This window comes from Lottia gigantea (genome assembly GCF_000327385.1).
Source record: "Lottia gigantea unplaced genomic scaffold LOTGIsca_6, whole genome shotgun sequence".
NCBI classification, from domain to species: domain Eukaryota; kingdom Metazoa; phylum Mollusca; class Gastropoda; family Lottiidae; genus Lottia; species Lottia gigantea.
The window spans coordinates 2,268,469-2,296,355 of record NW_008710049.1 but is presented as its reverse complement, the minus strand read 5'-3'; the positions used below and the strand labels follow the sequence as shown (position 1 = coordinate 2,296,355).

General features: G+C 31.8%; 2 protein-coding genes across 2 annotated transcripts; one reads left to right on the top strand and one right to left on the bottom strand.

The window, feature by feature from the left end:
• Nucleotides 1-15: 15 nt before the first annotated feature.
• Nucleotides 16-10,251, bottom strand: LOTGIDRAFT_107360 (hypothetical protein; the record flags this gene model as incomplete). The annotated part of the gene is made up of 8 exons (XM_009063871.1): nucleotides 16-248; nucleotides 502-556; nucleotides 1,083-1,183; nucleotides 1,625-1,737; nucleotides 2,155-2,297; nucleotides 4,874-5,107; nucleotides 8,871-9,035; nucleotides 10,219-10,251. Coding segments are annotated over 8 exons (1,077 nt in total), but the record flags the coding sequence as incomplete, so codon positions are not given.
• Nucleotides 10,252-27,020: 16,769 nt separating this feature from the next.
• Nucleotides 27,021-27,887, top strand: LOTGIDRAFT_154671 (hypothetical protein; the record flags this gene model as incomplete). The annotated part of the gene is made up of 1 exon (XM_009063870.1): nucleotides 27,021-27,887. One exon carries the CDS (start codon nucleotides 27,021-27,023, stop codon nucleotides 27,885-27,887), a length of 867 nt encoding a protein of 288 aa, XP_009062118.1.

Genomic DNA, 27,887 nt, shown 5'->3' with positions numbered 1-27,887 from the left:
ATCACATGGTGTTGTTTAATAGTAGAAAATATTCCAAAACACTGCAAACACAGCACATCCTAAATACACTGCTAGAGCTATCCACCAAACATATTGTTCGTGTAATTTTTGTTCAAAATTTTTCAGCACCACAAGACCAATAGTTAAACCAGCTAGAGCCCCCATTAAATGAGCTGTATAGCCAACTGGAGGATTGGTATCTTTATGTGTATATCTATCCCATATGGCAAAACCTACATCCGCACTTGCTGGAATTAAAAAAAAATGAAGAATTCAACCATCCATAACAATTTTGACAAACAAACCAAGAGAACTGAATTAAATTGAAATGTTATACTTTTCTGCTCCTTAAAGAGTACTAAAAATCACAACAGACAACATCAAGCAGTACTTCAAGAGATTATTCTTTTTTCAAAAAGATCTGACACTGAACCTGAACAGTGTTCTCATCCTGTATTAAAGAGTTGATATCAGATTCTTAGACTAAGGGAAGTAACTCACCTATAATAAATATCCCTGCTAATTTTAACAAGCCTAATTCCATATGAGAATAATTCTGAAAGGAGAAGAAATAGATTTCAATTCTATGTGATGTATATAAATTCTTGCATAACTATGACTGATGTTGTTACAGAATCCGAAGATTTATAAATTGCAAACTGAACTCAGTAACAGGGTTGTTTTTTTTATTTTTTTGTCAGTCGGACATTTTTCAACGACCTGTGAAATTTGATCTCAATTTCAATTTGAGAGAAGGTCTGTGTCATTTAACCAACAGTTCTACTTTATCACTAATTATAATTACTCTGCCAGGCTATCAAAGAATGTTTAAAGTTTTGAAAAAATATTGGGTCACCTTGTCCTTTGAACCTGCTTTTCTTTGCAATTTTCTCAACATTTAAAATTATTATTCAAATCCCTTTTTTATTTTTTATGAGTCAGTAAGCATAAAACATGTATTGCAATCGAATATGAATCCTTACAAGGACAAGTAAATAAGTTCTTAAGATTGTTGTGCATGGCTCAAGATATCCCTTTTCGTACACCAAAATTGTCCAATGTAATGAAGATCAAATACTTACTAATAAAACATTGGCTAAATGAGCTGCCAAGAGAGCATAAACACCACCTGATGCTCCCACTAAAAATACATCTATATCGAATACTGATGTTCCTAATGAACCTAAAAATTATCAAAAATTAAAAATAAATTTTCAAATTTATTCAAAATCAAACTATCGGGGTACAAACTATAAATTGATTATACCAATAAAAAAAAAAATTTACAGATAACATGATGATGATAATCTGCATATATTTTTCTGAGGTTACTGCTATAACAATGTACTATTTGATACTTTGAAGAGGTTTAAAAGAGCCAGGATATATTGCTTATTAAATATTCTTTCATGTGCGTTATGTAAGTTAAATCTTAATTACAAGTCAATTTGAGAAATCAGCAGGATTTTCTGACTTAAAAAACACAACTTTATGAAGAAGAATTACTGCTATATTTAACGATGCCCTGTTTCATTGATGGTTCTCTTGTCTTTTTCCAACTTCTTTGTCATGTTTATTATAGTCAAGTACTAAATGCTACTTAAGGAAGTACTTTCTTACTTACCAGCTAATACACCAGCCAGATATATAATACCAACACGACAGGAACCATGTACCATTTCTAATGGTATACCAACAGCTATCTGTACAATCATATTAAACATTAGGTGTATATAGCTACAAAATAAAACAAAATATATTAACTTAGAATATAAAGTGTTGTTAGTGTTGTTTATGGCATATACGTTGTTGTGTTGTACACAGCTTGGGATTTCAAGGATCACATTTTAGTTTCAACACTTTACCCTTGAGACAGGCGACCAGTATTCTTATCACTAGACTTAGATTGGTCCAGTAATCAGTTCTGGGCCATTCAAATTCATTGAGACAAAATATTGTGTGAATGGCATCATTATTCTGTAGTGGCTCCAAATTATAATGGTCAAATTAGATAATGATCTCAGTCACAAAAAGAGGTCAATAGTCTAAAATGAGAAAAATATTGGTACGGTAGCTCAAGGATTGTCTGTCTTTCTTAGTCTCAATAAAACAGGGCCTAAGAGCAGCTACACCAAAACAATACATTAACCTTACCCTGCATGTATAAAAGTATAAAGGAAAAATCTCCACAACTCCAGCCTCCTATCTGGACGGTAGATAAAAATACTATTTAATGGTAGGGGACTGTTTGGACCAATTTCACCAGCTTCTAGACAATAATATATAAAACAACCAACCTACAATACAAACAAACACTTTTATAAAATCAGACTTTACAATATAAATGATGCATAATAACTTTTGGACTCATGTAATTGAGTCTGTTAACTTTTGGGTTTATGTTTAAATGAAATGAATGGAGTTTTACATCCTACTTTTCTGCATCATGTGGGCTAATGAAGACGGCCAACGCCATGCAAGGTGCAATGAGGGAAATTTTGCCAAGACAGTGGCATTAGCCTGCTCTTTTTCGTTTTCCAACTGTCAAGGGATCTTTAACCTGCCAAGCCTGTAGCACACGGGGCCTCGGTATATTGTCCGATCCAAACAACTAGACGCTTTTTCCATGTAAGCCCCTCGTACCTGCATCACTGACAGGGGGAAACTGGGTTGAAACATCCGAAGTTATTATCTCGACCTATGCTGGGATTGAACCCTGGACCTTTAGGGTTGCGAGCAAGCATCTAACTCACTGAGCCACCTCAGCTCCCGGTTTTATGTTTAATAAATACACTTAATTTATAAACTCGATGTACAATCAAGTTATGCCTACATTGTTTCACAAAGTCTCAACAAAAATTATTTTTTGAATCAAAACTTGTTATTGATTTCACATTGAGCTTATTAGATTTAAGGTCAGACAAAGAAATATCTAGTAACTGTATGAGTGATTTCCAAAAGATTAAGTATTTGGCGTTTATCAACTGGCAGTTATTTCATCATATTTAACATCGACTCTTGTCAATGCAGAATAAATGTCTAAAAAGATGAAGATCAGAATTATTTCAGTTTAAAAATTGTAACTGTTTGATGCAGAATTGTTCTGTATGTGATATCTGATATATTTCTTAAAATTATCGCAAGCTTTTTATGTCGTTGTTTTTTATGTTAGTGAGATTTATCTAAAATGGGTTCTTTTGATTCAGATTAAATCCTAAATGGGAAATTTCTGCAATTTTAGAAAATTTATATGCCAGAAACTTTCTTTCAAAAGAAAGTTGAAAATATTCAACATAAAAGTGAAGATTTCAGACTCTAATTTGACAGGAAAGACCTTTTTACTCTGAATAAGAGCATGATTGCTCACTACATTCTACAATGGCTCTAAATTGCATGAAACTCTGCAGACCATGAGAGTCTTTGTTAATGAAATGAACAAGACATTCGAAAGAAAACCAAATTTTGATAAAACTTGAATTTAGAAGCTGTGTGAATAAACTAACATAATAAAAGACGGTGATCTAATAGTTGGCCAGGACTAGATTGTGTTGATTTGTTGACATAATGACATGATGTTTGTCCAACCAGACAACTGAATTAACCCTTCTTATCAATTCTCCATCATTCTCAAATAAAGTGCTGATCATTTTCAAAATGTCTAGCCAGTGTTAATTGTAGCATTCTTTCTGAGAACAAGATCACAAGGAGAAATCTGACATACTCTTTAACACTGTCATTCAGGGGCCTGTTTCACAAGAACATGTAGGCTGATTTTAGTTAGAAGTAAAATGGTTCATCAGTTGCTTCAATTGATTTAAAATCTAGCCCTTTAACCAATCATATCACTTTATTCTTTTTAATTTAGCAAATGTAAGTAAAATATGTAGTAGCTTTAAAGAACAACAATTACTGGTTTAAGTTTTATACAATCTTTACTGACAGAACAATGGTGATATACAGAACTTACCTTAACAACCGTAATTAATGGTAGAAACAATGGTGATATACAGAACTTACCTCAATAACAGCAATTAATGGTAGAAACAATGGTGATATACAGAACTTACCTCAATAACAGTAATTAATGGTAGAAACAATGGTGATATACAGAACTTACCTCAATAACAGCAATTAATGGTAGAAACAATGGTGATATACAGAACTTACCTCAATAACAGTAATTAATGGTAGAAACAATGGTGATATACTGAACTTACCTCAATAACAGTAATTAATGGTAGAAACAATGGTGCTATACAGAACTTACCTCAATAACAGTAATTAATGGTAGAAACAATGGTGATATACAGAACCTACCTCAATAACAGCAATTAATTGTAGAAACAATGGTGATATACAGAACTTACCTCAATAACAGTAATTAATGGTAGAAACAAAAGTGATATACTGAACTTACCTCAATAACAACACTAATTAATGGTAGAAACAATGGTGATATACAGAACCTACCTCAATAACAGCAATTAATTGTAGAAACAATGGTGATATACAGAACTTACCTCAATAACAGCAATTAATGGCAGAAACAAAAGTGATATACTGAACTTACCTCAATAACAACAGTAATTAATGGTAGAAACAATAGTGATATACAGAACTTACCTCAAAAACAGTAATTAATGGTAGAAACAATGGTGATATACAGAGCTTACCTCAAAAACAGTAATTAATGGTAGAAACAATAGTGATATAAAGAACTTACCTCAATAATAGTAATTAATGGTAGAAACAATGGTGACATACAGAACTTACCTCAATAACAGTAATTAATGGTAAAAATAAGGGTGATATACAGAACTTACCTCAATAACAGTAATTAATGGTAGAAACAATGGTGATATACAGAACTTACCTCAATAACAGTAATTAATGGTAGAAACAATGGTGGAGGGCAACAGGTATATCTATCAGAATAATACTGACGGTCTATCTCATCTGTCAGAAAATCATTTGCTACCTTCCGCACCATTTTACCAAAACAACTCGTTGGATAGCTTCGATTTTGTAGACAAACGTTACTGGATAATCCTTCTTTATCGCGACTTTCAACTGCTAGACGAAAACTTGGATTTCTTCTGTTGCTCATCTGAAACACAAGGTTGTTGATTTTAAGTTAAATAAACACAAACAAAACAAGTTGTCCAAACATGTAGAAGATCAAACTGTTTCAATATAACAAAACAAGTTGTTTGATCTCACTGGATTTGAGTTGTTATCACGAAATCAACAATAAAACACTAGTTTTTAAAAACCAGTTCAAACATAGTTTGAGTATCAGAAGTATCTATCAATACAGACAATACAATATAAGGTCATACTATGTCTCCACAAAACATGTTCTGTTAATAATGCCCAGAATTATGCCACAAATCTGCTGTTTTTCTTGTCCAAAACCTTTTTAAAATTTTGAATATTTCTGTTAATGTAAGCCTATAATATATACTCAAAACTGAATCTTTCCAACATTTTCCAAGTTTTCAAATTCCGAATTCAGATTTAGAAAATTAATTTTTCCATATTTATTAATGTCTAATATTGTTCACTGAAGACATTGAACTGAATAACTATTCCTGGATTACGTCAGGAATTTTCATCTAATTTGATAATAAGCAAGTACATAGAAAAAATCTTGCTTAGTAGCAAACCTTCCCAAGACAACGCTAGCCAATATCAAATATCCTACATGTATTATATATGATTAACCCTACTTAGTCATAACCAAAATCATTTATATTTCCACAAATCTTTTAGATTTCTGTATTAACTGATTTTAACTAATTTTAAATTATGCACTACTGAATTTTGTTTCTGCATCAAAATTAGTTTTATTTCTTATAGCTGGCCTGTGCAACCTTTCCGCAACGGCAGGCCACATTTTGGGGATGCGAGTAGGCTGTGGGCCACGCAACCAAGCATCAATGAATCATGGAATTAACAACAAAAAACAGTTTTTAAAGTCATTTACTCAATAACGTATTTCAATGTGCATTGCAAATACCAGACATATTTGAAGTAAAATTGGGTTTCGATATCAGAATAGGCAACGACAATCTGCAGGCCACACCGACAGTGACAAGAGAAAAAGAAGCATTTGCTCGCGGGCCACATTTCCCTCAAATTTGACATGACACCGCGGGCCGCACAAAATCATCTCACGGTCCGTAATTGGCCCGCGGGCCGTATGTTGCACAGGCCTGTCCTATAGCCATCATTCAAAACAAATTATTGGAATTTATACTTGTTCTGTTCTCCAAACTCCTTTTTTCAAAACTGTCATATATCTTGTTTTTGTCATTTTTGCAATATACCTTTTCAAGTAAAAAAATTCCCAGGGGTGATAATCTATAAACACCCAGGGTTCATTGCACTTATTTACTCATTAAACAATAATATTGCATTTATTTCAATTTGCAATTTCAAACCTGAAGTAGGTCATCTGAACAATTTAACAGTAAGGCTTACCAATCATAAAGTATTATCCATAATAAATGATCATGATGCAAACCACATCCAGATAATTTCTAATTCTGTCCAGCAAATGAACAAGTTTAATGAAGTTTAAAATCACCAGCACAGCAATTGAACAGTCGACTTTCAAGTAATTTTCAAGCCAATAGAAACATTTTCTTTTGTTCTGCTTACACTGCTGTTTCTTATTTTCGCTAATTGTCCTATATCAATGGTGACATTAATGTTTAATTTCAGTCTTTATGCTGATGATTTTATAACAATGAGACAGAGTAAGTTTGATGGCAATAATGAATTAATAATAATAATGTGATATTATTTGTGAGATGTATTGTCAAGTCAGTATCAAATTATATCATGCATCTTCAATTTCTTTTTAAAACTTACAGTTTATCTTTCTTTCATCTATTTTTTAGGCCACTTATTTTATATTACTTTATGTACTAAAACTTGTTCACTAAAACTGCACTTAATGGAATTGTACAGAGGTTTTCTAAACTGAAAGCATCAATTTGCACCATTACAATGTTCAGTCATAGTTGGTCTGTCTTGCAATTCGACAAAGACTAGCAAGTTGAAGTATCGCAAAGATTCTTATATATCAATAGCAGCTTTTGTGATAGTGATGTTATAAAACATTTAAAACATGTAATTGTAAGACCAAAACACATCTAACTAAAAATTAAAATACCCATGGAAAATTTAGAAAACCTCTTTAATTACAATCCCCTTAATGCACATGTAAGATAGTATCCTGGCAATATGTCTTGTAGCTCACAGCAAGGCATTTCCTGTTACTGCCTGCCACAACCCTAATTGACAAAACCTCATTGTTATCATTAGTTTGCATGTTTAGGATATGGTCTCCTTTTCAGGACATCTAGTTTGGAATAGGGGGTTTTGTTAAAATACATCTTTACGAAATAAATACTCGTAATTTGAAACGTATGAGAATACAGCACAATAAGCTCTTTCACATTAAGAATTTCTAAACTTGGCCTTAAAAAGCCATAATATTGAAGAATTAGTATTATTTGTGGCTTCCTCATCTGTTACAGTCTGATCTGACCTATTCTTTCCAGTATATCATTAGTTGTATATTTCAGCTGTATAGTCCACATGCTATTATATTAACAATCTTTTTGTATCTTAACAAAGCAGATGTCAAGCTTATTTAATGTGTACAATTTTACACTTGACTACTTTCAATTTAGTTATAATTCACCATAAGTGTGCCGTCATTCTCCAAGTTAAAGAGGTAAATAATAGAGGTTTGATGTTTGATGTAGTGATAAAAAACACTAAAAGGTGGTATATTAAAGTTATAACAGCCCGTTTATAAGTATAACTATCAATCATAGATGAATATCTTAATTCTTTTAACTCTTTACTACCCATAACTTGAGTTTTATATTTAATACATGTCTTATCTAACAAGTAGATCATGTAATTAATCATAATAATTGTGTCTTATCAAAGGATAGTGTTCTTATATTTGTCTACCAGTTTGAAAATTCAAATACCAGTTGTTTTTTAAGATGCTGTAGGCCTATTGTTTTTCACAAAAATGTTTCTAAAGAATCTACTGCTTGAAATTTTAAAAATTTCAGCCAGGCATGCTGACAAAATACAGCAAATATAACAATGTATTATAACTCAAGTGAGTTTCAGGGTTTTAAGAAATACAGGCATTCCAATCAATGTTCCTCATCTTTTAAAGACAAATTTTGTGTTGTTTATCAGGTTCAAGCTGGTACTTCTTCATCATTTGTCTACTATTTTAGGACAAGTTGATTATGAAAATCTTTTTGCCTGAGGGTTTCACAAGAAACATGAACTGAGAAAAAGATTGAAAACGAATGATAACAAAGGATTATTCTGTTGAGTTTCATGTCTAAGAAGTCTATAATTTTAAGATCAAGCGTTATATATCAACTGTTAAGAGCGGATCATGGTAGCATTTTTCAGCAATGTCATGTTAAAATTGTAGAGATAATCATTTTGTTGTATTTACATAGTTGTTACCAAAATTGGTGTATTTATCTAAATTTGAAAACAATTGTCATGTTGGCAGACGTGTTTGAAATTAATGGAAAATTTCTCAATAAAATAACATGTTTAGTAACTTTGGGTTGAATTTTAAAAAATATCCACATAGTACTATGATGACATAAGTGGAGCGGTTTTTTTTTGCAGTTTAGTGTTTTTATGTGTTAAAATATTTGTCAATGATATTTTAAATTTGATATTCTGTGTCAAAGTGTTTGAAAACAAGAATACATACTAACATATTAACCACATACCATATAATACCATCAGAATACTAGTATAAAATAATCAATACCTAAACATAGTAACTAACATAACTTATAAATACATACAATGTTGATAAATTCTTGATAGGTGACCGTTGGTTTACACGATTCTCGGATCTTTATTTCCAGAATATCCAAGGTATGACAATCCATGTCTGCTTTCAGTCGCGGATGACATAACAATCTCTGGAAGTCTTCCACATTTATTTCCCCTCTTCCCTTATAATCATACTGAAATGAAATAAATAATTATATCAGGGTGGAATGTAATGTGTCATACTTACAGGTGATTCATTGTATTTCCTACACAAATCAAACTCTAATTACCACCATGTCACTCAATATACCTGACATGACACATTCTATGAGTAATAATTGACAAGAAGTATGCCAGGTTTTGGAGACATATTGACAATTTCTCATGATAGGTGCAGGATTTGCCTCCGATCTCACTTATTGTATATCTCAAAAAATATCAACTGAATTTTTTATCTGGTTTTGGCTTGACACAAGGAATTAGTTGGAGTGACTGACAAAGGTATTTTAAATCATCTCCTTGACACAATAGTTTTCTTGAGTGGCAGATATTTTGAAAATGATTTTCTAATGAATCCTTATGTGTAACTTGCTTTCTTTTGGTTTTTTTTTTTGTAAATTTCTAATCCACTGAATGTCAAATCACTAAGGTAGCAAACCTAATTTTACAAAGCCTCATAAGCAAACATATCTCACAAACAACAGAGCCATCTCAGCAATGTCTGTATTTGAAAGAATACCCAGAAAGAAATTGCTCCAGGTTGACCAAGATAATGAAGAATACAATTCCATTAGTCTAAAGTATATCTCTTGCATCTTAAATATTGTTTTCCAAGGTTTACATTGATATACTTCAAACAATGATGATGTAAGAAGAAATATGAAGGAATTGAATGGAAATCAATAGTCATTAATATATCTTCTGTTTACTGGTGTATTATCATCTATTAACATCACCTACAGTTCATATTTACTCGTCTTCAGTTTGATCAAATATAAAACTATGACAACCTATATCATACAGATTTAAAACTTTCATTTCTAGACTGATCACAGGCAGAGCCTATCTCTTGATACTGAGGTTACAAATAGGGGGCAAATAATTTATGTCCAAGGACCAAAGGACCAAATAGTAAAACTGCAATGGCTTTTAAAAGATACTTTACAGAAGTTTTCTAGCCATGTAGTCAATGGGGTTGGTCAAAAAGGGAATGCAGAACCATACCTAGTATATGGAGTTAGAAAGACTCTAAAAAAGTTGTTTTTTAACCCTACGTACCCTTGTTAATAACCATTATTCATTATAGGGAGCTGAGCATGCAAAAAAAGTTTAAACATAAAATCCTATGAATATAATTTCAAAAAATATTCAACATACCTGATCAAACAATGGCTTCCATCTCTGAAAAAGAGAAGAACATTTTTACATTATTTCTAACATGTAAGACATTTACAGGTTTTGTTAGAGGCAAATTGGCATGTCAGTATTCATTTATTAACTTCAGTTACACTTTTGAAAGAATTAAGAACATTTATAGTACAAGTTTAGAGTAAAAAGTAGCCTTCCCAAGTCTTTAATGGTACTGGCATACGAACAGTCTTGGTCACTGATTCTTGAGTGAAATCTCGTGTGTTCCAGTGCTTCCACATCAAGATTATCGAGTTGCCAACAGAATTTTAATATCTGTGTTCGCTGATTGTTTTATTGTCTGTGAGACATAGCGTCATCATCCAATCAGATCCCTTTTCCTTTCAATTACATGATCATTACGTGATTATAGACATAGTGGAAAACTGGAGAGAGTTTTTCGCTCTTGGTATGCCCATAGCTTTCAGCGAAACTCATGAAAAGGCTCTATTTGGCAACAGATATTGCTAACCAAGACTGTTCGTCTGCCTGCACCATAAAACTTTTAATATGGCTTTTAGGACATCAACAATTTCAAGGCATCTTTCACGAGAGAAACATAGGTAGTTTCATTTCCAGAAGCAGACATAGTTTTAGGTTGGCCTTAGTTCTGACCAGAGTAATGTTAGAGTCTCATCAACCATCATCTATAAGATAGTTTGAATGTGTTTAGATTCTGGTAGATAACAATATCAGATGTCTATTTGTCTCTGTTCATATCTACTATATAAAGAATCTAATTAAATCTAAGATTGATGTAGTGGCCATATTGATTGACCACCTAATACATTACATATAGGTCTTATAACTCAACATGGCCAGTAAATAGATAGTACTGCTAGCTGTCATAAAAATTCTCTATAATAATAATTTTCATGATACCATAAAGGATCAGGCAATGTCATAAATGGCAAGCAATGAACAGGATGGTATTTTATATTTCATGTTTGCCATATTGAACTAAAAAAGACATGTAACAACATTTTGTGTATAAAATTCATCATATTGTTCCAAATCACCAATCTTTAACATAAATTTCAAATAATAATTTCTGATGACCAATTCAATGGATAATCCAAATAATATTCAGGGCATAATTCAAAAAAGCTTTCACAGCTAATGTCTGGATTAAACCTATCACTTGCAGGTTAATGGTTTATGGGCAAGCATGAACTGCCAAACCTAACTCTTAAACCATACTAAATCAAGGAAAAGAGAGAAGCAATAATTCTTGGCTTGTTGAAACCAAAGTCAGAAAGGATTCTTGCCACATAGGAAGAAACCATGTATACTTTTATTTTGTACAGCAAGAAACCATTACCACATTTTATAAACTGTAACACTGACAAATTCCAGTTCAAAATTCACAATATTCACTTCTGACTGTCTAGAAGTAAGTGTCATTGATCATTATAGACAGGCTTTATTCTCAAGAGTAAAAGTCTTATTACTAGAAACTTATTACCCAAAACTACAATATAATTATTAAGTTAGTCATTTGGTCACCAGAAATTTTAACGCTACCAGAAAATACTCTTGATATACCTATTCTTAACAATGTTGGAAACATGGATGCTGATAATGTTTTATTAGCAAGTGATGTCTGACTTGAGATGCAAAAGATCTGGCACAAATCTCTGTTTATTGCGGAACTGTAGGAATGTAACTTTGTAAAATGGCAGAATTTTAACCCTTTTGGAAATTTTGATATATTTTCACCCTCTCTGATAGTGAAATTGACTAAAATATTGAGGAAAAAGGAATGCATATATGCATGAATGATTTGCACTACATTTCAAGAATCCTAATGGTTATTTGATGCTGAATAATGCAGTAATCAATATTTTATGCTAAATATTAAAGTCAAATCATAAATTCATAGGTTTACCTGATAACATATACTCCATTCTGTTAACTCACATACAGTTTCCATTTTATACTTGAATTCATTCACAGATTACTATAGTCACCTTCAAAAATCCACCAATAACAAGATTTTAGGATTTAGATTTATCTGTAGATCATTTCCCTATAATTCCTGTCACTTTCAATTGACAATGTTAATTGTTGAAATGTTGTATGCACTCATTTATTAACTTTCTCTCTTTTGTTAATGTTACTGCATTATTATTATCTATTATTTCCAATAATTGATGAAATAATCATTTTATCAAATATATTATGTTCAAAACATAGTTTGGTACTTCTCAAAAAGTTCTGTTTAATACTGAATATCATGAACAGTTTTCAGACACTTGACATGGACACAAACCTTATTGATTCCTGGGTAACATAATACAGTGGTTCCTAGAACATTATTTAGAGAGAATTCTTCTTAATTATTTCCTGGTAACTAACAGCATTAGCAAATATCTGAGAAGATGACAAACTCTAGATCAGATTTCACTTGAGCTCTTCAATTAAAATTTGTGGAAATATGTAAACCACCATCTTCTATTTTTCATACATATTACAGTTTTATCAAATCATCTGCTGTTTTTGAACATTGAAGGTGTTATTGAAAAAAAGATTGTCATTTTTTTCCACAAATTATTATAAAAAAAACTTTTACACTTAAAATATACAACAAAATAATCTTATCCTGTGAAATTAAAACTTGAATTGTTCAAATTTTCAAAAATTATTCACCAATCTTGTTCTAGGATGGACTTATAATTATCATCAGAAACACAGACGTCTTGTACACGGAACCTGACAGTTCACATAAGCTTGAGTGATAGTTCAATAATACAACTTATTCTTGATTTGTCCGTCTGGTGCAAGACACCAATTAATATCCAAGTATGGCGAACAGACGATACTTAAAGTCATGTTTACACAGAATATATCAATGTCAATACCAGGCCAGATCGATTCCTATCTAATATAATGAATGTAATGATTTTAATTTTTAGTCAAACACAATAACAATGGAATAACAACTAATATTCTAATATACACTCTCATATACACTTTAAGGTGGTTAGATCACAGATGGTGATGTGTAAGGTCTCCGACACCAGAAGTTCACAGTATCCAGTAAATATTACTACAGAACTTGTTGTTTTTGATGTAATGTTAAGTTAATTTTCAAACACAATAAGAATGGCATAACAAGTAATATTCTAATATACATTCTTATACAAGATTAAGTGGCATAGAGTGGATACAAATACCATTAGACAGAAAGACCATTAACATAGATAGAACAAAGAAAATGATCTTTAACAGAATAGAATTTAAGTGCCCAGTATCAGTGTAAAAAACAGATTGACTCCTTTCATATGTCAAGCACGAACCATAAAACAATGATTTATATATAAATTAAATTCAGGTGATAATATCACAGAAAGTTTATGTCAATGTTCACATAATCTCAAGGAATCTGTGTTCAAAGATAAAATAAATACATTTCTTATTAAATCATTTCAGGGTATAAGACAGTTTTATCTAATTTATCAATATTTTCTATCACATTTAAATATCCAGGTGACAACCTCAAGGCAACCTCCCACCTTTTAAACTCTGTAGCATGAATAAAATAAGGAACAGAAATTTTTGGACAACCTTTGAACTATCAATGTGTATATGTTTCACCACATTATTTGTCTGTTTACAAATCACAATTCATTTTCTTTCCCACCATTCTGACATTCAAACAATGACATTGAGAAAAAACCCTTTGACTGATATCTGTAAAGAAAAACAATACATCAACTGGAATTAATCTAATAGTGTTTGACAGTTGCAGAACATATTTAAACTTAAACATGGTTTAATCTCCTTCAGCAGGAAAACTCAACACAACTTAACCCTCTTGTCATGTTTCTTTAGAAAAACATAGAAACTGAAATCGTTAATTAAATCAACTCCTCACTAATGATCCGAGAGGCTAGGATACGTTAAACCAAGTAAAACCAAATCAATAACAAAGAAAGAAATCTGAAACAGCGCTTCAAAAGTTGCTTTGAAGTACACAGTAATACGGCTCTAATGCTGCTCATTAGACTTTTTATGATGTAGAACTCAGTGGGAATATTAATCATTATGAGCCATATTTCTTTCAATACTCTTCTTTTTTTCGATCTTTTCATTCTTTCATTTTTCCTTTCTCATTTTTTTTTGTTCAGAAATACAATAATGTGATGATAACAAACTAAAAGAATTCAGTACAAAATACATCCAGCAGTGAATGCAACTTTGCAATAATTAATTCATTATCTCAAAATACATAATAAATCTAAATACATTGTATGTCCAAATACATCATATGTCAAAATGCACCATACGTCTAAATACATCATATGTCAAAGTGCATCATTTGTCCAAAAATACATCATTTGCCCAAATACATCACACGTCCAAAAAATCATACCTCCAAAAACATCATATACGTCAATATACATCATATATCAAAATACATCATATGTCCAAATACATTATATGTCCAAATACATCATATGTCCAAATACATTGTATGTTCAAATACATTGTATGTTCAAATTCTGCAAACGTCCAAATTCATCATACATTAAAGTTCTAACGTCCAAATATATCATATATCCATATTCATAATACAGATAAATACACAATATATTAAAATACATAATACATCCAATTACATCAAGCACCACCCTCACATTGTCCTCATGACTTACAATGAGAGAAAGAAAATTGTCATCCCTAGATATGCGAATAAAAAATACTGAACAATAAATGAGCTTTTCAACATTTCAAACTTTTTTTTTACTGATGGTCAGTGCATCAACTCTATCTATTGAAGTAGAAAATATTGTTGAAATCAATAAGATAAAATACATCAGAGAATATTTGGTTTCTGTGAACTAGACAATTGATTTAGTTAATTTGTCGAGCTTTTTTTTTTTTTTTACAGCATCTGTCTTGATACCAGGCTGTTGATATGGTTGTACTGTAAGTCACTGAATCTCCAAAATACCTAGGCGTTCCTCTAAAGGAACCATTTTTGCATTTATATGAATTTTTTTATATATTCATGACACAGACTAAAACAATTATTTTAAATTTTTTGTATCTAAATTATACTAATTTTAATATAGACATACATTATGTATCTTTTCGTAATAATGTATTATTATTATATGCCTGTGATTCAGATATTGTCAGATATTTGGGCAGGGCCTATCCCTGCCATTGTCATCTTTGTTTCTCTGGGCAATAAATATATATTTAAAAATAAGTTAGACATGAAATTGGTTGCTTGTGAAAATAACTATATCACTGTTTATATTTACTGAACAGGAGGAAAACTATAATATATATACAGTAATATGTATCAGTAGATAGAATTTAGTCTACTACATGTTATTTAACTATTAGCATACAGATTCTTAATCAAATAATCAGTTCTCCTTAATCTGACATTCTGAGATATTGAGTCTCAGGAGATAATTATTGCTAGGAACTCATTTGAAACTGTACAAAATTGGTCTGGTAATTAAGAAAAAAAACAGAGTTATTTGGAACATTAAGACTGGTATCTCGAGACTGTTTTATTCCAAGACAGGAAAATTAAAACAATCAATCTTAATTACACTAGTCTACAGTCCGTTTTTAGACGTGCTTATTGTTTCCATTCCTCTCATTCTCCACAAAAACCTGGCTGATTTCTAGCGATTAGAATAGTTTCAATGAGACAGGAAGCTAATTATTGTGAATTACTGATTTCATCAACCAACTTTATTACACCATTTACTATCACTTAGTCACACTCTTTATTTCAAATAAATCAGGTCAAAATTCTCTGAAAAGGAGATATTTGCATTGAAGACGGAATCATACATTTTTGGTAGGCCTGATCAATGTTTGCTAAATTGGAACAGATAACCTATAAAAAGTCCTTAACAAGTGGCTTTACCAAATATTGGGTTAATCTACAGTACGATACAGTTCTAGTTTTGTCTTGACTTGAATTGCTATCCATGCCTCAGCTGGTAGATAGATAAAGTGATACTCATTACTCGAGGCACTTCCATTTTTCAATCAAGTTTCCCATTTTTAAGTGTGAAAGTTGGAGTGGCTTGCATTCAACAAGTGTATAGCTGTTTCCAATGGATCAATTATTGAGAGGCTGTATGCAACAACCTTTTCACCTGAAAAAGATCACTGAAAAGTCAGGTGATAAAACCAAGTCAAAACAGATGTTTTTTCATGATATTAAAGACTAATTTTTTTTTCAGGGTTTTTTTTTGTTTTTTGTTGCATTTAAAATTTATTGATAATTAAAAATAAAAATTTTGTTTCAAAAACCAGTAAAACCATACTTAAAAAATATCATGATATTTACCCATATCGTGATATATTAATGCTTCATATCGTGATACAATACATCTTATCACAGCTTTGTATGTCTCAGCATGAAACATAGGACAATCAATTGAAAATACAGTAGACATTATGTAAATGGCTTTCTGCAATAGCTTGCTTCAATTCCGTCAATCTCAATCTGGAATTTAATATGATGGAATGAAGTAATAAGATAGAATAAGTAATAAAAACTGCATGAAGTTGCCCAATCTGGCACAAATTTAAAGTAAGATTTATTTCTTACTAAGTATTAGTCTCTTACACAATTTCCTTCAGTATTTCTAAGCATTTAAAGACAACCAAATTGAATCTACAGTAAATATTTTGTCAATAGCTTGCTTCAATTCCTTCAATCTCAATCTGGAATTTAATATGATGGAATGAAGTAATAAGATAGACTAGGTAATAAAAACAACCCGCACAATGACTATTTATCTAACCAATTTCAATCTGGCATTCAACATTCTGTCTTCAATTTAATAAGATATTCCATCAGTTAACTGTTGACACAGCCAATATATCAACCTCATTCAAACAATTTATTTCGCATTTCAATATCTATCACTTCATTTAAAACTTATACAATATAAATTTGTTCTATAACAGAGCACCATGGGAAATCTGGAGGGGTGGGGGTAGGGGGGAGGAGAATGAAACTTTTTCATTTTGACATTTAAAAAATTCAAACTTTTATTTTCAATATGGCCATTTTAGATTTGCTTTCACGAATCAAATTTCTACCTTCCCCAGCGCTGGCATTTTGTGCGTTGTGTTTATCAGGTTAGGTCAACGTCAATTAGTCCCTAACCAAAGTAGCTAAATTAAAAATAAAGGCTATCTTTAATATAAAAAAAAACGAAACAAAAGTTTGGTCTAATTTTGCTCAAGTTGTCTTTGCTTATTTTTATTGGTCAAATCATGTTTATTGTTTGATTAATTGATGTTTCTAACAAATAAATAAAGTACTTTTGAGTGCTAAGATTGTGCGAGGATGTAGAAAAGCTTGGGGATCATATTGACAAACTGGTATTTTTCCCTATCATTAGAACACCTGTGCTGTCGTTTTATATAAGTATCAGCCGTCCAATAATGGAATATATATATAAATAAATGAATATAAGGGAACCAAACTTTAATAACATTATAAATTTTGTCAAAATATATGGGTGCCATGTCAGGGGAACAGTCATAACTTATAAAATATCCCTTTATTTCTCATACCCAACATTTTGAAAATGACAATCCATGCCATCAAGTTCCATTCATGATACGTATTTCCAATCCTCCAAACTGATTTCTTGACAATTCCCTGGTGTCTAGGTCAATATTAAAGCTCATAAAATAATACAATAAAACAAGACATTTGGTCCTTGCTCAGCATTAAAATATTCTATAACTCTATAACAGATTCTATATATTCCATTAAATATATGGCATATTGAAAATAACAAACAATTTGATGTGGAGATAATAAAATAAAAAGATTAGTCTCCAAACAACACTCAGTTAATTTGATTCAATAACAGACCTAGTCCATCAAATTTATTTCATCTGTGAAATTGAGAGATGAGATAGACAACAGATAGTGTCCAGTCAATTCATTATTTACCAGAATAGAGACTGTGACATCTTCCACACAATTTATATCAGTCTCTTCATTTCTTTACTATACCCAAAAGACCAAATATTAAATTTACTAACTAAATGATTTCAGCTTGTCTGGCCTGGTATTCTACAAAAAATTCAGGATCATTTCAAAAACTTGTGATACTAAAACACAATAAGAAAACAGATTAACAGATGTATTGTGCTATAGTTCTTACTATTTCTTTCAGGTTATCATGATGAGACGGTACACATGATTATAAAAATCTTCCCAATCTGAACTAAATTTAACAGCACTAACAAATATATTGTCCTAACTTTGTGACTCAGGCCTGTTCTATTTATGAGAATCTTCCGTATTATCCTCACACTAACAGTGTTGTTATTGCTGAATGATTTTCATTTCACAAGTGGCCATTTTCACCACACCTCAAATTAATAGTCAAATTATTGAGGTTATCCTAACAATACTAACACTGGAATCATCATACAAAACAATTCCTCAAACCCAAATGACACATATACAACTTAAAGATTCCATCTACAGCAATTTCTTATTAACAGCATAGACACAGAATTTTTCTCCAAAGATCTCATATTTAAATGGAAAATCTAAAACATACTTTACTTTTAGATGTCCACAGAAACTTTAAATTGATGAAGATTTCATATTAAAGAAACATCAAATTTACTTATCCGTAACATCAATGTTCAAAATGTATCAAATTCAAAATTAAATTTTTCAATTAAAAGGTTTTCACAACTAAAGCAAGGACTGGCAGCTGGTAAGTGTAAAAAAAGATACTTTTGAGCACAATATTTTTAAATATTTGTACAGAATTCACTTCCGCTATGATTGACCAAGCTGCTAAATTTGCATTGCTTTCAAAGTACAGACTTGTACAGTACAAAATTGATCCAATCAGAATGGATATAAATATAGTTCAAACTATGATCACTGGAATCTGGAATCGGAAACACTTAAATCGTGATACAAGGGTGCTCCACATCCATATATTTCCAAAGAGCTCTTGAAGCTCAACACAGACTTCCAAACTACTATAGATCATAGTCGACAATTTAAACACATTTCTTGTCACTCTTATTCACTCCTATTTCATTTTCTACAAGTCAGACTTTTTCCAATTCTCTTTCCTTTTCGTTAGCATCAAATGACTCCAATTTAAACACCATAAACACTGACATCAAACCTCAGCAAACAGTAATACTACCCGCTAGTCATTTTTTATTTCACCTAACTTGTCTCCATTTCTTTCATTAATGGTTAATCAATTTTCTCCATCTCCATAGAACAGACAGAGGATGAACCCCTCAACTCTTGGTTGGTTTACACAGACAAACATTTTTTTATCTCAATCAGTAGAATTACATTGACAGAAAACATCTTGATAGCATGTACTGTGTACATCAACATCACTTCATCATGGGATCTTCAGAATGGTATCAGTCTAATATATATTGTTCAGGAATTCAGCTTCTGGGCACATCAAAAAAGTTTTTTACATTATTGATAAAGTTTATCCAATTAATGGACAGAATCCATGCAGACTGGGAAAAAACCATGAATGATGGTGTTATGTGGTGATGGCCATTTAACAGCAGAGAAGATGAGGATTGATGATGATGATGATGAAAAATACAAATAGCATAACCTTAGCTATGAAAACTCTCTGATAGGGAGATTACAAACAAGGTGTGGCATCAAGTAGCACAAATAAAATTCAGCTGGGTAGGTATTTGTGTTCAGAGTTCTATATCAAACTAAATCAGTTGCAGAAAAGACAATCAATTTTCTATGAAGCTAATTTGAATACAGTTCCAAATTACCTACTAATATTGTCTTCTGAAAACGTAAGCTTTTCCATAACTAGAAGCACTTTCTTCTCTTGACAGACCAAAAATTACTGAATCACTTGAATGTCTGGGCACAACTCAAAAATATACTAATATGAGGGCTGGCTATTTCTTCCTTTGGGCTAAGCTGTTCCCTTTTATGAACTACATTTTTATAAAGAAAAATGTCCTGCATTCAGTTTCCATACAGACATAAGTTTTGACTATAATTCGGTAGTAAGAAAGAAAGAACATTTCACAAAATTTCAGATTATCCTTACCCATTTACGGTTGGGTTGACTGGAATAATGAGGTGACAAGGGCATGTGGAATGAGATTAAAACTCATGATCATCATTTGTTTGATGTAACCAAGCAGATGATGTCATGTAAATATTTCAATGCTCATACCAACTGAGCTACAGAACAACCTAGTAATTTTAGCAAAAGAATAAATCTTATCATCAATAATTAATGACACCAACCATTAAATTTGTTTCATGGTTTTTATGTATCTCCATTTATAAAGCCTCTTTTAAAATTCTAGTCTGATAAAAAAAAAACACAAGACAGAAATATTTGTTAACAACTCCATTCTACTCTTTACATTTTCAATTTCATACCAAAGAAAAGCAGGAAAAAGATCCAAGTATTGTCATGACAATTAAAACTTATTCCACAAAAAATGCTTTGCCATCAATAAATCCTTAGGCTATATATTCAGAACAATGTAAAATCGATTATGCTACACTTAGACTACCCTATTATATTTTAATACAGAATAAAAGTTGAATTCAGACAGGTTATGCTTATTCCTTCCAAAACACTAACAATAAGTTATATTCACATCGTATGAATGAACTTTCCATGGTTCTAAAATCCAACATTTTTGATAAATGTTTTCAGTTTTCTTGATTTATTTCAAATTTAATGCAAAACATTTTTCCATATTATACTTGTAGAAAAAATACACTAAAAAAAATCTAATATCAGAAATTTAATTCCATCAGCCTTGAGCTCATTTGATTTTATATCATAATTCAGGATGAAATTAACTTTTTTTGTATCCTATTGCAAAACTTTGAATGTTAAAAGGTTAAAAACATTACTGTTTCATTTCCCAAGAAGAAATTTAATAATAAAATCCTGCGATGAAATTTATGATGCGCCGGTCAAATTTCCTAATCCATAATTTCCAATTAAAAACTATCTCTTTTTCTTTTCACCAGACATGAAAAACACTTTAATACAATTACTAAATGATATATCTACTTATACCAAGCAATGAGTATACAGTTTAAAAAGGCTAAGTAAGAAATTAGGATATAAAAACACAGTATTTCTGTGAGCAATCAATATCCCCTTCCAGCTATTGCTACCATAGATTTTCTCTATTAGCCAAATATTATGTCCGCTATATTTCCAATAAATTGGAAGAAATTACAAGCTATCAGCCAGTAATGTGGGATGTTTAAAATATGAATTATAGTCAATCTCCAAGGGTTTACTTTCATTAAATTGTCTGCATTTAAATTTAAATACTCTTAAGACCATATGAAAATAAACTTCAGCTTAGTCAAGAGCTACAATTCAAGGTCTGTCGATTGAGTCTTTGAAGTTATTTTCATCCATTGTCAAAAACGAATATGCTGACTCAGCAACAGACTTCAAAATAACCTTTATCTATCACGTTTTTCCAGGAAACTATACTGAAATAGCTGTAGGTACTATTTAAACCGCTTGCAATTAGGTGAGCATTCAAATTGTTAATCTAAAATCAAACTTATCTAAATACAAATAATGCATAGGCAATCCTTTATCTATGTAATATGATAAGAAATTTGTGGGAGATCAAGGCCTTGCCAACCCCCTAATAATCTGTCCATTTAATACACATGTACTTGTTGTTGTCCATTCATTCATTCTTTATTTTGTCCCCATTGGCTGAATGTTAGACAGGAGCATGTCCTTGTGTATTGGACATTTGGGCCTAATTCTGACCCATGTAAAATAAGTTTTATTATGAGATACCTCAGATCTGCTAAAACCAGATATATTTGGAAAAATTAATATTTTTGTAGTTCAGTCATACCATTATCTTCTCCATACACCATCTGCAGTACCATCAACTGATCTTGCATTGGCCATTTAAAACTATGTGTACAGCCAATAGTTCAAAGGTCATAGTGTCATGTGATACTAACAAAATGAAAGTTACATAATCTTAAAGGTAATTTCATAAAATCTCCACTAAACAGAGCCTGTTTTTTTCAGACTCTTCTCACGCTGACAACTGCCATATATCCATCAGAGTTTGGAATAGAGGCAGATGTTTTGGACTAGGAGGAACTTAAATAAAGACTTGTTCTGAATCACTTTCGTTTTTGTCCACATCTATTTAAATTCATGCTGTGGATTGGGGGATTCAGTGCGATCAAACGCTGATCAAAAGATAAAAGAAGGGGGCTAAGAGTTTAATCACAATCCTATTTAACCTTATTTCAATGAAAGCCCAGTCTTTATCACCAAGCAAAAGGCATATAATTTTTCATCAAAATCAGATTTACTGGAAGTTACTGATGAGTTTATAGGGAAATGTTACTTGAACTAAAAAGTGTTTGACTGATGGTTAGGGGATGAGAACCAGTGGGGTTTCTATCAATAGGTGGGAGGGCTGAGTAGGGACTATTGGTCAATGGGGGCTCAAACACAATTCTTTACCAACGTAAAATAATAAGAAATTTGTGGGAGATCAAAGCCGTGTCAAGCCTCTAAATAAATGCCAGAAAAAATATGAATTAAAAATTAATGCAAATGGATCTTACTCACATCTACTAATATACTAGACTGAGTGACAATCATCTCCGTTTCATTGCAGGGAATACTGTAAGGGAAGGCTGCCATTATCCCCATTCTCCCATCTTGAAGGCCTATAAAATTCCCTGAGTTGATAGCACCAATTGACTTATTAATACACGATATTGTCCTCTCACATCAACACTCAATTTCTCTCTGAAAAGAAAATATAGGGGAGAATTTATCTTGTAATTATCTAAAGCCACAATATATCCCACTACTACTGACCTCTAGATCTATAGTAATAAATTGGATTTTCATTGGTGATTGGTCATGATTTATATTAAAGGGACTGTCAAATGTTTTTTTATCAGTTTTGGAAAGGGATAAACACAGAGTGTTGAACATAAAGCTTACTTATATTATTTCTAACAGTTTCTATTTGTTACAACATTTACATGTTTAAGATTTCATTAAATTTCCCTCTAATTTTCATTTCTATATTCCAGACATGGTCATCAGAAAATCTTTTTTCAATCTCCTATGTAAACTGAACACAGAACAGCTAGATTGAGTTAAAATGGCACTGTATTCTCAAAGTAAAAAAGTCATTAAACAGTTTATGTATATCCCTACCAGCATTATCTCATCATAACGTCCTTGAGACCGAAGTACTAAATCTCATATTCTCCGTCAAAATACTGTGCAATCAAAATAAGTCTTAGAAATTTCCTAGTATTTCTACCATACCTTGAAGGCATATAGTGGAGGAAGTCAAATTTAGAACAATAATCTATAGAGATTGAAGTTGAATTTCATTCATACTCCACTACAAGAGATATCAACTGTATTAAGTCAGGCTATCACTCTTCAACAAAATAACTGACAGTTGATGGAAACACAACTACAATGAATTATTTCAGAATGTGGCTTTAAGTAGATTGACATTAATAAATATATTCATTATATTTCTGTGTTACGTTCCTGACAATATTTAATTATTGGCCGCCAGATTTTTTATTCATGAGAAGCTTAGAAAGTCTTGTTATACCAGTAGGGAGTGAAACAGACTACCTACACTACTATTATCTAGGGAGAAGTAAATAATGTTTACGTCCAGTATACATCCATATTTCAATGGGATACCAATTTATGTTCCTAAGGATGCTTGCTACCAGCAAGTTCTTGGTTGAATTTCTTTTACAAATTCTTTTTACAACTAAAAGGAGGACAATTTTTATAAGGTTTTAAGTTTGGAGACTCATTTTTACCATTTGATATGTGGCTCATTTTCACGATCTTTTCTGGAAAGTCTGTACAACTTTACTGATTTATTGATGAAAATTGAAATAAAAATCAAGACAAATTTTGGCACCCTGATCACACTTAGAATCAAATAAAATTCATCATGGAAATACATTCAAAATCCAAAAGATTCCAAGTAACACTTCTAAAATATATCATTTAACCATACTAAGTTGGATTGAAAAGCTTTCCTGATCTTTCTTCAAAAATATGGATATCTTATTTTCACTATCCACTAAGAATTACCCCTGTAGTGATAAAATATGGTAGCACAATACACAAAGTTAGGAAAGCATCCCCAAGATTATTTTGAAAATAATCAGCTGTAAATGTGTCCATGAAGAACATCTGTAACTGTATTATTTCTAGGAAAGGATAACCCTGCCCCATGGGAAATAAATCATTTCATTGAGCTTCAAATCCAACATGCCTCCTAACAACACATGCAAATGCTTTTATAATTAATAAAAGAGAGTTTTTGGTATAAAATGCCCAATAGCCTTTATGGTATGAGTTGTAGCAGTTTTCCAAGGGTTTGAAATAAAAGCATTTCTCAAATTTATTACCCCACATAAAAAGTTTATGAACAACTCCTTAAATTTTGACCTATGGATAGAAGTTCTATGGTTAAATGAGGACTCCGTGTCCCTGGCGTAGAGGGCATGTCAAACGAACCTAATGAATTGATTGATCCACCGATAGTATACTGTGAATGTCAAACTAAGATGTTCCAGTTGTTAAAACAAATATTCAATAATGAGAAAAGATCTTCTAATCTTAACCCATGTTGTCTGTGTCACTGACACCAATCTATCTGTCTCAATATCGCTTTATAGTAAAATACTGTAACCTACCTCCATGCTTCCTTCTACAAGTCTTTGTTCTTTGTTTAGTTGCCGGTTGAAGACGAGGAATGCTTTCAGTATCATTAAAGGCCAACTTGACCGTAATGGCTATTTTTAGAATCTTTTCCGATATTAGGCCAAGACAATTTGTATTAATGATTGACTTTGAACGATGCGTCTTCAATTTGATTTTTTTAGCGATCTAAAGGGATAATCGGCATTTGTTTGGACTGTAAATTATTGCATATTTGAGAGATAAGCTACATTTTGCGCTAACTGCAAAATGGGAAGATAACCGCACAAACTGCAAAACGTCGAGAGTTTTTTTTCTAGGTAGAATGCAAACTAATGTCCTGGAACAAAGATATCCATGTTAAGATAGTAATAATAACCCTAGATTGACCTTGAATTTCCCGCCAAATATTTCCACTTTTTATTTCATTTTTAGACCGGGCCATTTTGATTTTTTCAAAATATTTGTGTTAAAACCTTATTTAGGTATCTACAATTGAGTCTTTGTTTCTTTCTACTGCTAACGCAGTGATAAAAGATGTGACAAAATTACGTGCAGTAACATCACTTAATAACATAAGTAGGCGTATTTTATTTGTTTGTAGACGAACAAGGTGCTTTCAGGAGGCTACGTCGGTCTTATGAAATGAATTGGGGTGTGATAAACGAGAAATTCCTCATTCGCTATGACAGCTATAAAAATTATATCAATACAGGAATCTAATAAAGATAATCATTTTAATTAGGTTAATTTCATTAAAGAATTCTCAGACAGCGATCTCTAACCAAGGGATTTGTAACGCCGATCAATATAAAGAAAGATCAAATAGAGACTATAGTATTCTACACAACCTACATTCAAAAAGAATTACTAAACGCTATAACCTGTAGAAACTTGATTATCCTAGCAACTAAGCTGGGTTGGTTTAACATGCCCTGTGGCCCTTACAGTAAATTGCAGTTTCATAATAAACCATACAGTAACAGATTAAGTTAATCTGATTGGTATATCTGTATGAATTATGGATTGTAATGTCGCCGAAATAGCTATGACCGGCGTAATGCGTTGAAAGAATAAAGGGCGATGTGACCGATCAAACACACCGATTTGCCGTAGTAATGTATGTACCTTAGACGTTTTATTGTCATATACCTACCTTTAATCAAGCGACTGATATTGTCAATATTCAACTATTATTCTATAATAAGATTGTGATCAACCTGATTGAAACATGGGGTATATAAACCATAGTTTCATGTTGGTATAGGTTACTCGTCTTGGATTGATCCTCGTTCTTGGTAAATTTGAATACTGGAAACACAAGTGCTGCGACAATAGAATGGATTTTCGTGGATATGTTTCAGATAGGAATCGTCTAGGACTTGAATGAATGCACTAAGAATAGATTAATAATATCGATGGCTCAGTACAACGTGTCTGTGGTTTCCAGTGATATGCTTTATTGTTTACTCTGCTTAAACTGTGATTAAACGATATCGACTTAAGTTATAACGTGAAGAATTGATTTGATGTGACCGACTCTATTACTATAGTGAGTCCAATGATGTAAATATTTACCTATTGACATGTATCCTGGAATATACAGTTGTACATAGAATATCTCTGTGAATCAGGTGTGTTGGAAGCTTAGATCAGTTATATCTGTATGAATATGTGTAATATAGATAAGGAATATCTGAAATAATGCCTGGGGTAATCCTGACAATAGGTTAACAAGTCTGTTAGACTATGTACATAGCTGTGTGATGTCCTGTAACGATGGAATTGTTTACGTTTATTGTGTGTAAGTTCTGTATAGTGTTGAAGACGTGTATGAAAAATAGATGTGAAGAGATGCGCCTATATATAGATAGAAATTGATTGTATACCATATTGAATCCCCTTGATTAACAATTAATTGATGACCGTACACTTTAATATAAGGAATAAGATCTCAAGATATACTGTATAAGTATTGCCATCATCTATGATAGTAGATTTAAACCAAACATGGCTGGTAAAGAGGACAATGATGAATACGATGGCCAATTCAAATCGAGTGGATTATATTGGGGAATCAAAAAAGGCGAGAGTAAATTCGTATTGGAGTGTTTGCGTCAAGGGGAACCGTTATCATACTGCTGCTCAAAGACTGGAAATACCTATCTTCATTTGATAGTGACTCAAGCCTCTCCTATGCTGGAGAGTAAATATGTGCCAATGATATATCAACTTTCAAATGTGGATTTTGACTTGAATGTCAAAAATAGTAAGGGTGAAACGGCGCTTGATTTATCAATCAAATTATCATTACTACAAATCATGGTGTCATTGTTAAAGTGTGGTGCAGATTCTTCAGATAAACATCTGGAATTGATTCAAAGACACACTAAACTTTTCCAGGCAGAGTTTCTGAATTGCTTCCAAAAAATCCACCCAGGTTACTGGGACGCTATTGATAATAATAAAACATTTAAAGTGAATGTTCTCATTAAATCCTGGTGTCGGATAAATATTAGTCGGAATGGTAAAAGTTTGATAGAATATGCAAAGGAGAGTGATGGTGATGAAAAAATAATCAAAATGTTGATTGACAACGAAGCTTCTATCGAATTCGCTCATGCAACGATTGCAGGGGACAAAGAAAAGATGGAACTATTACTATGCAATGACTCTGTAGATTTACAGACTAAAGACTTATCAAATAGGGAAAGTTATTTCGAACCATATAGTCCATTGTCCCTTTATGGTGCTGCTATTAAATACGGTCATAAACATACTCTAGACATCGTGAAAGGGTACAAAGATCCATTTATGATCAAAACTGTCGAAAGACAGACAAGCAATGCAAATTCTTCTGTTTGTATTATTTTATAA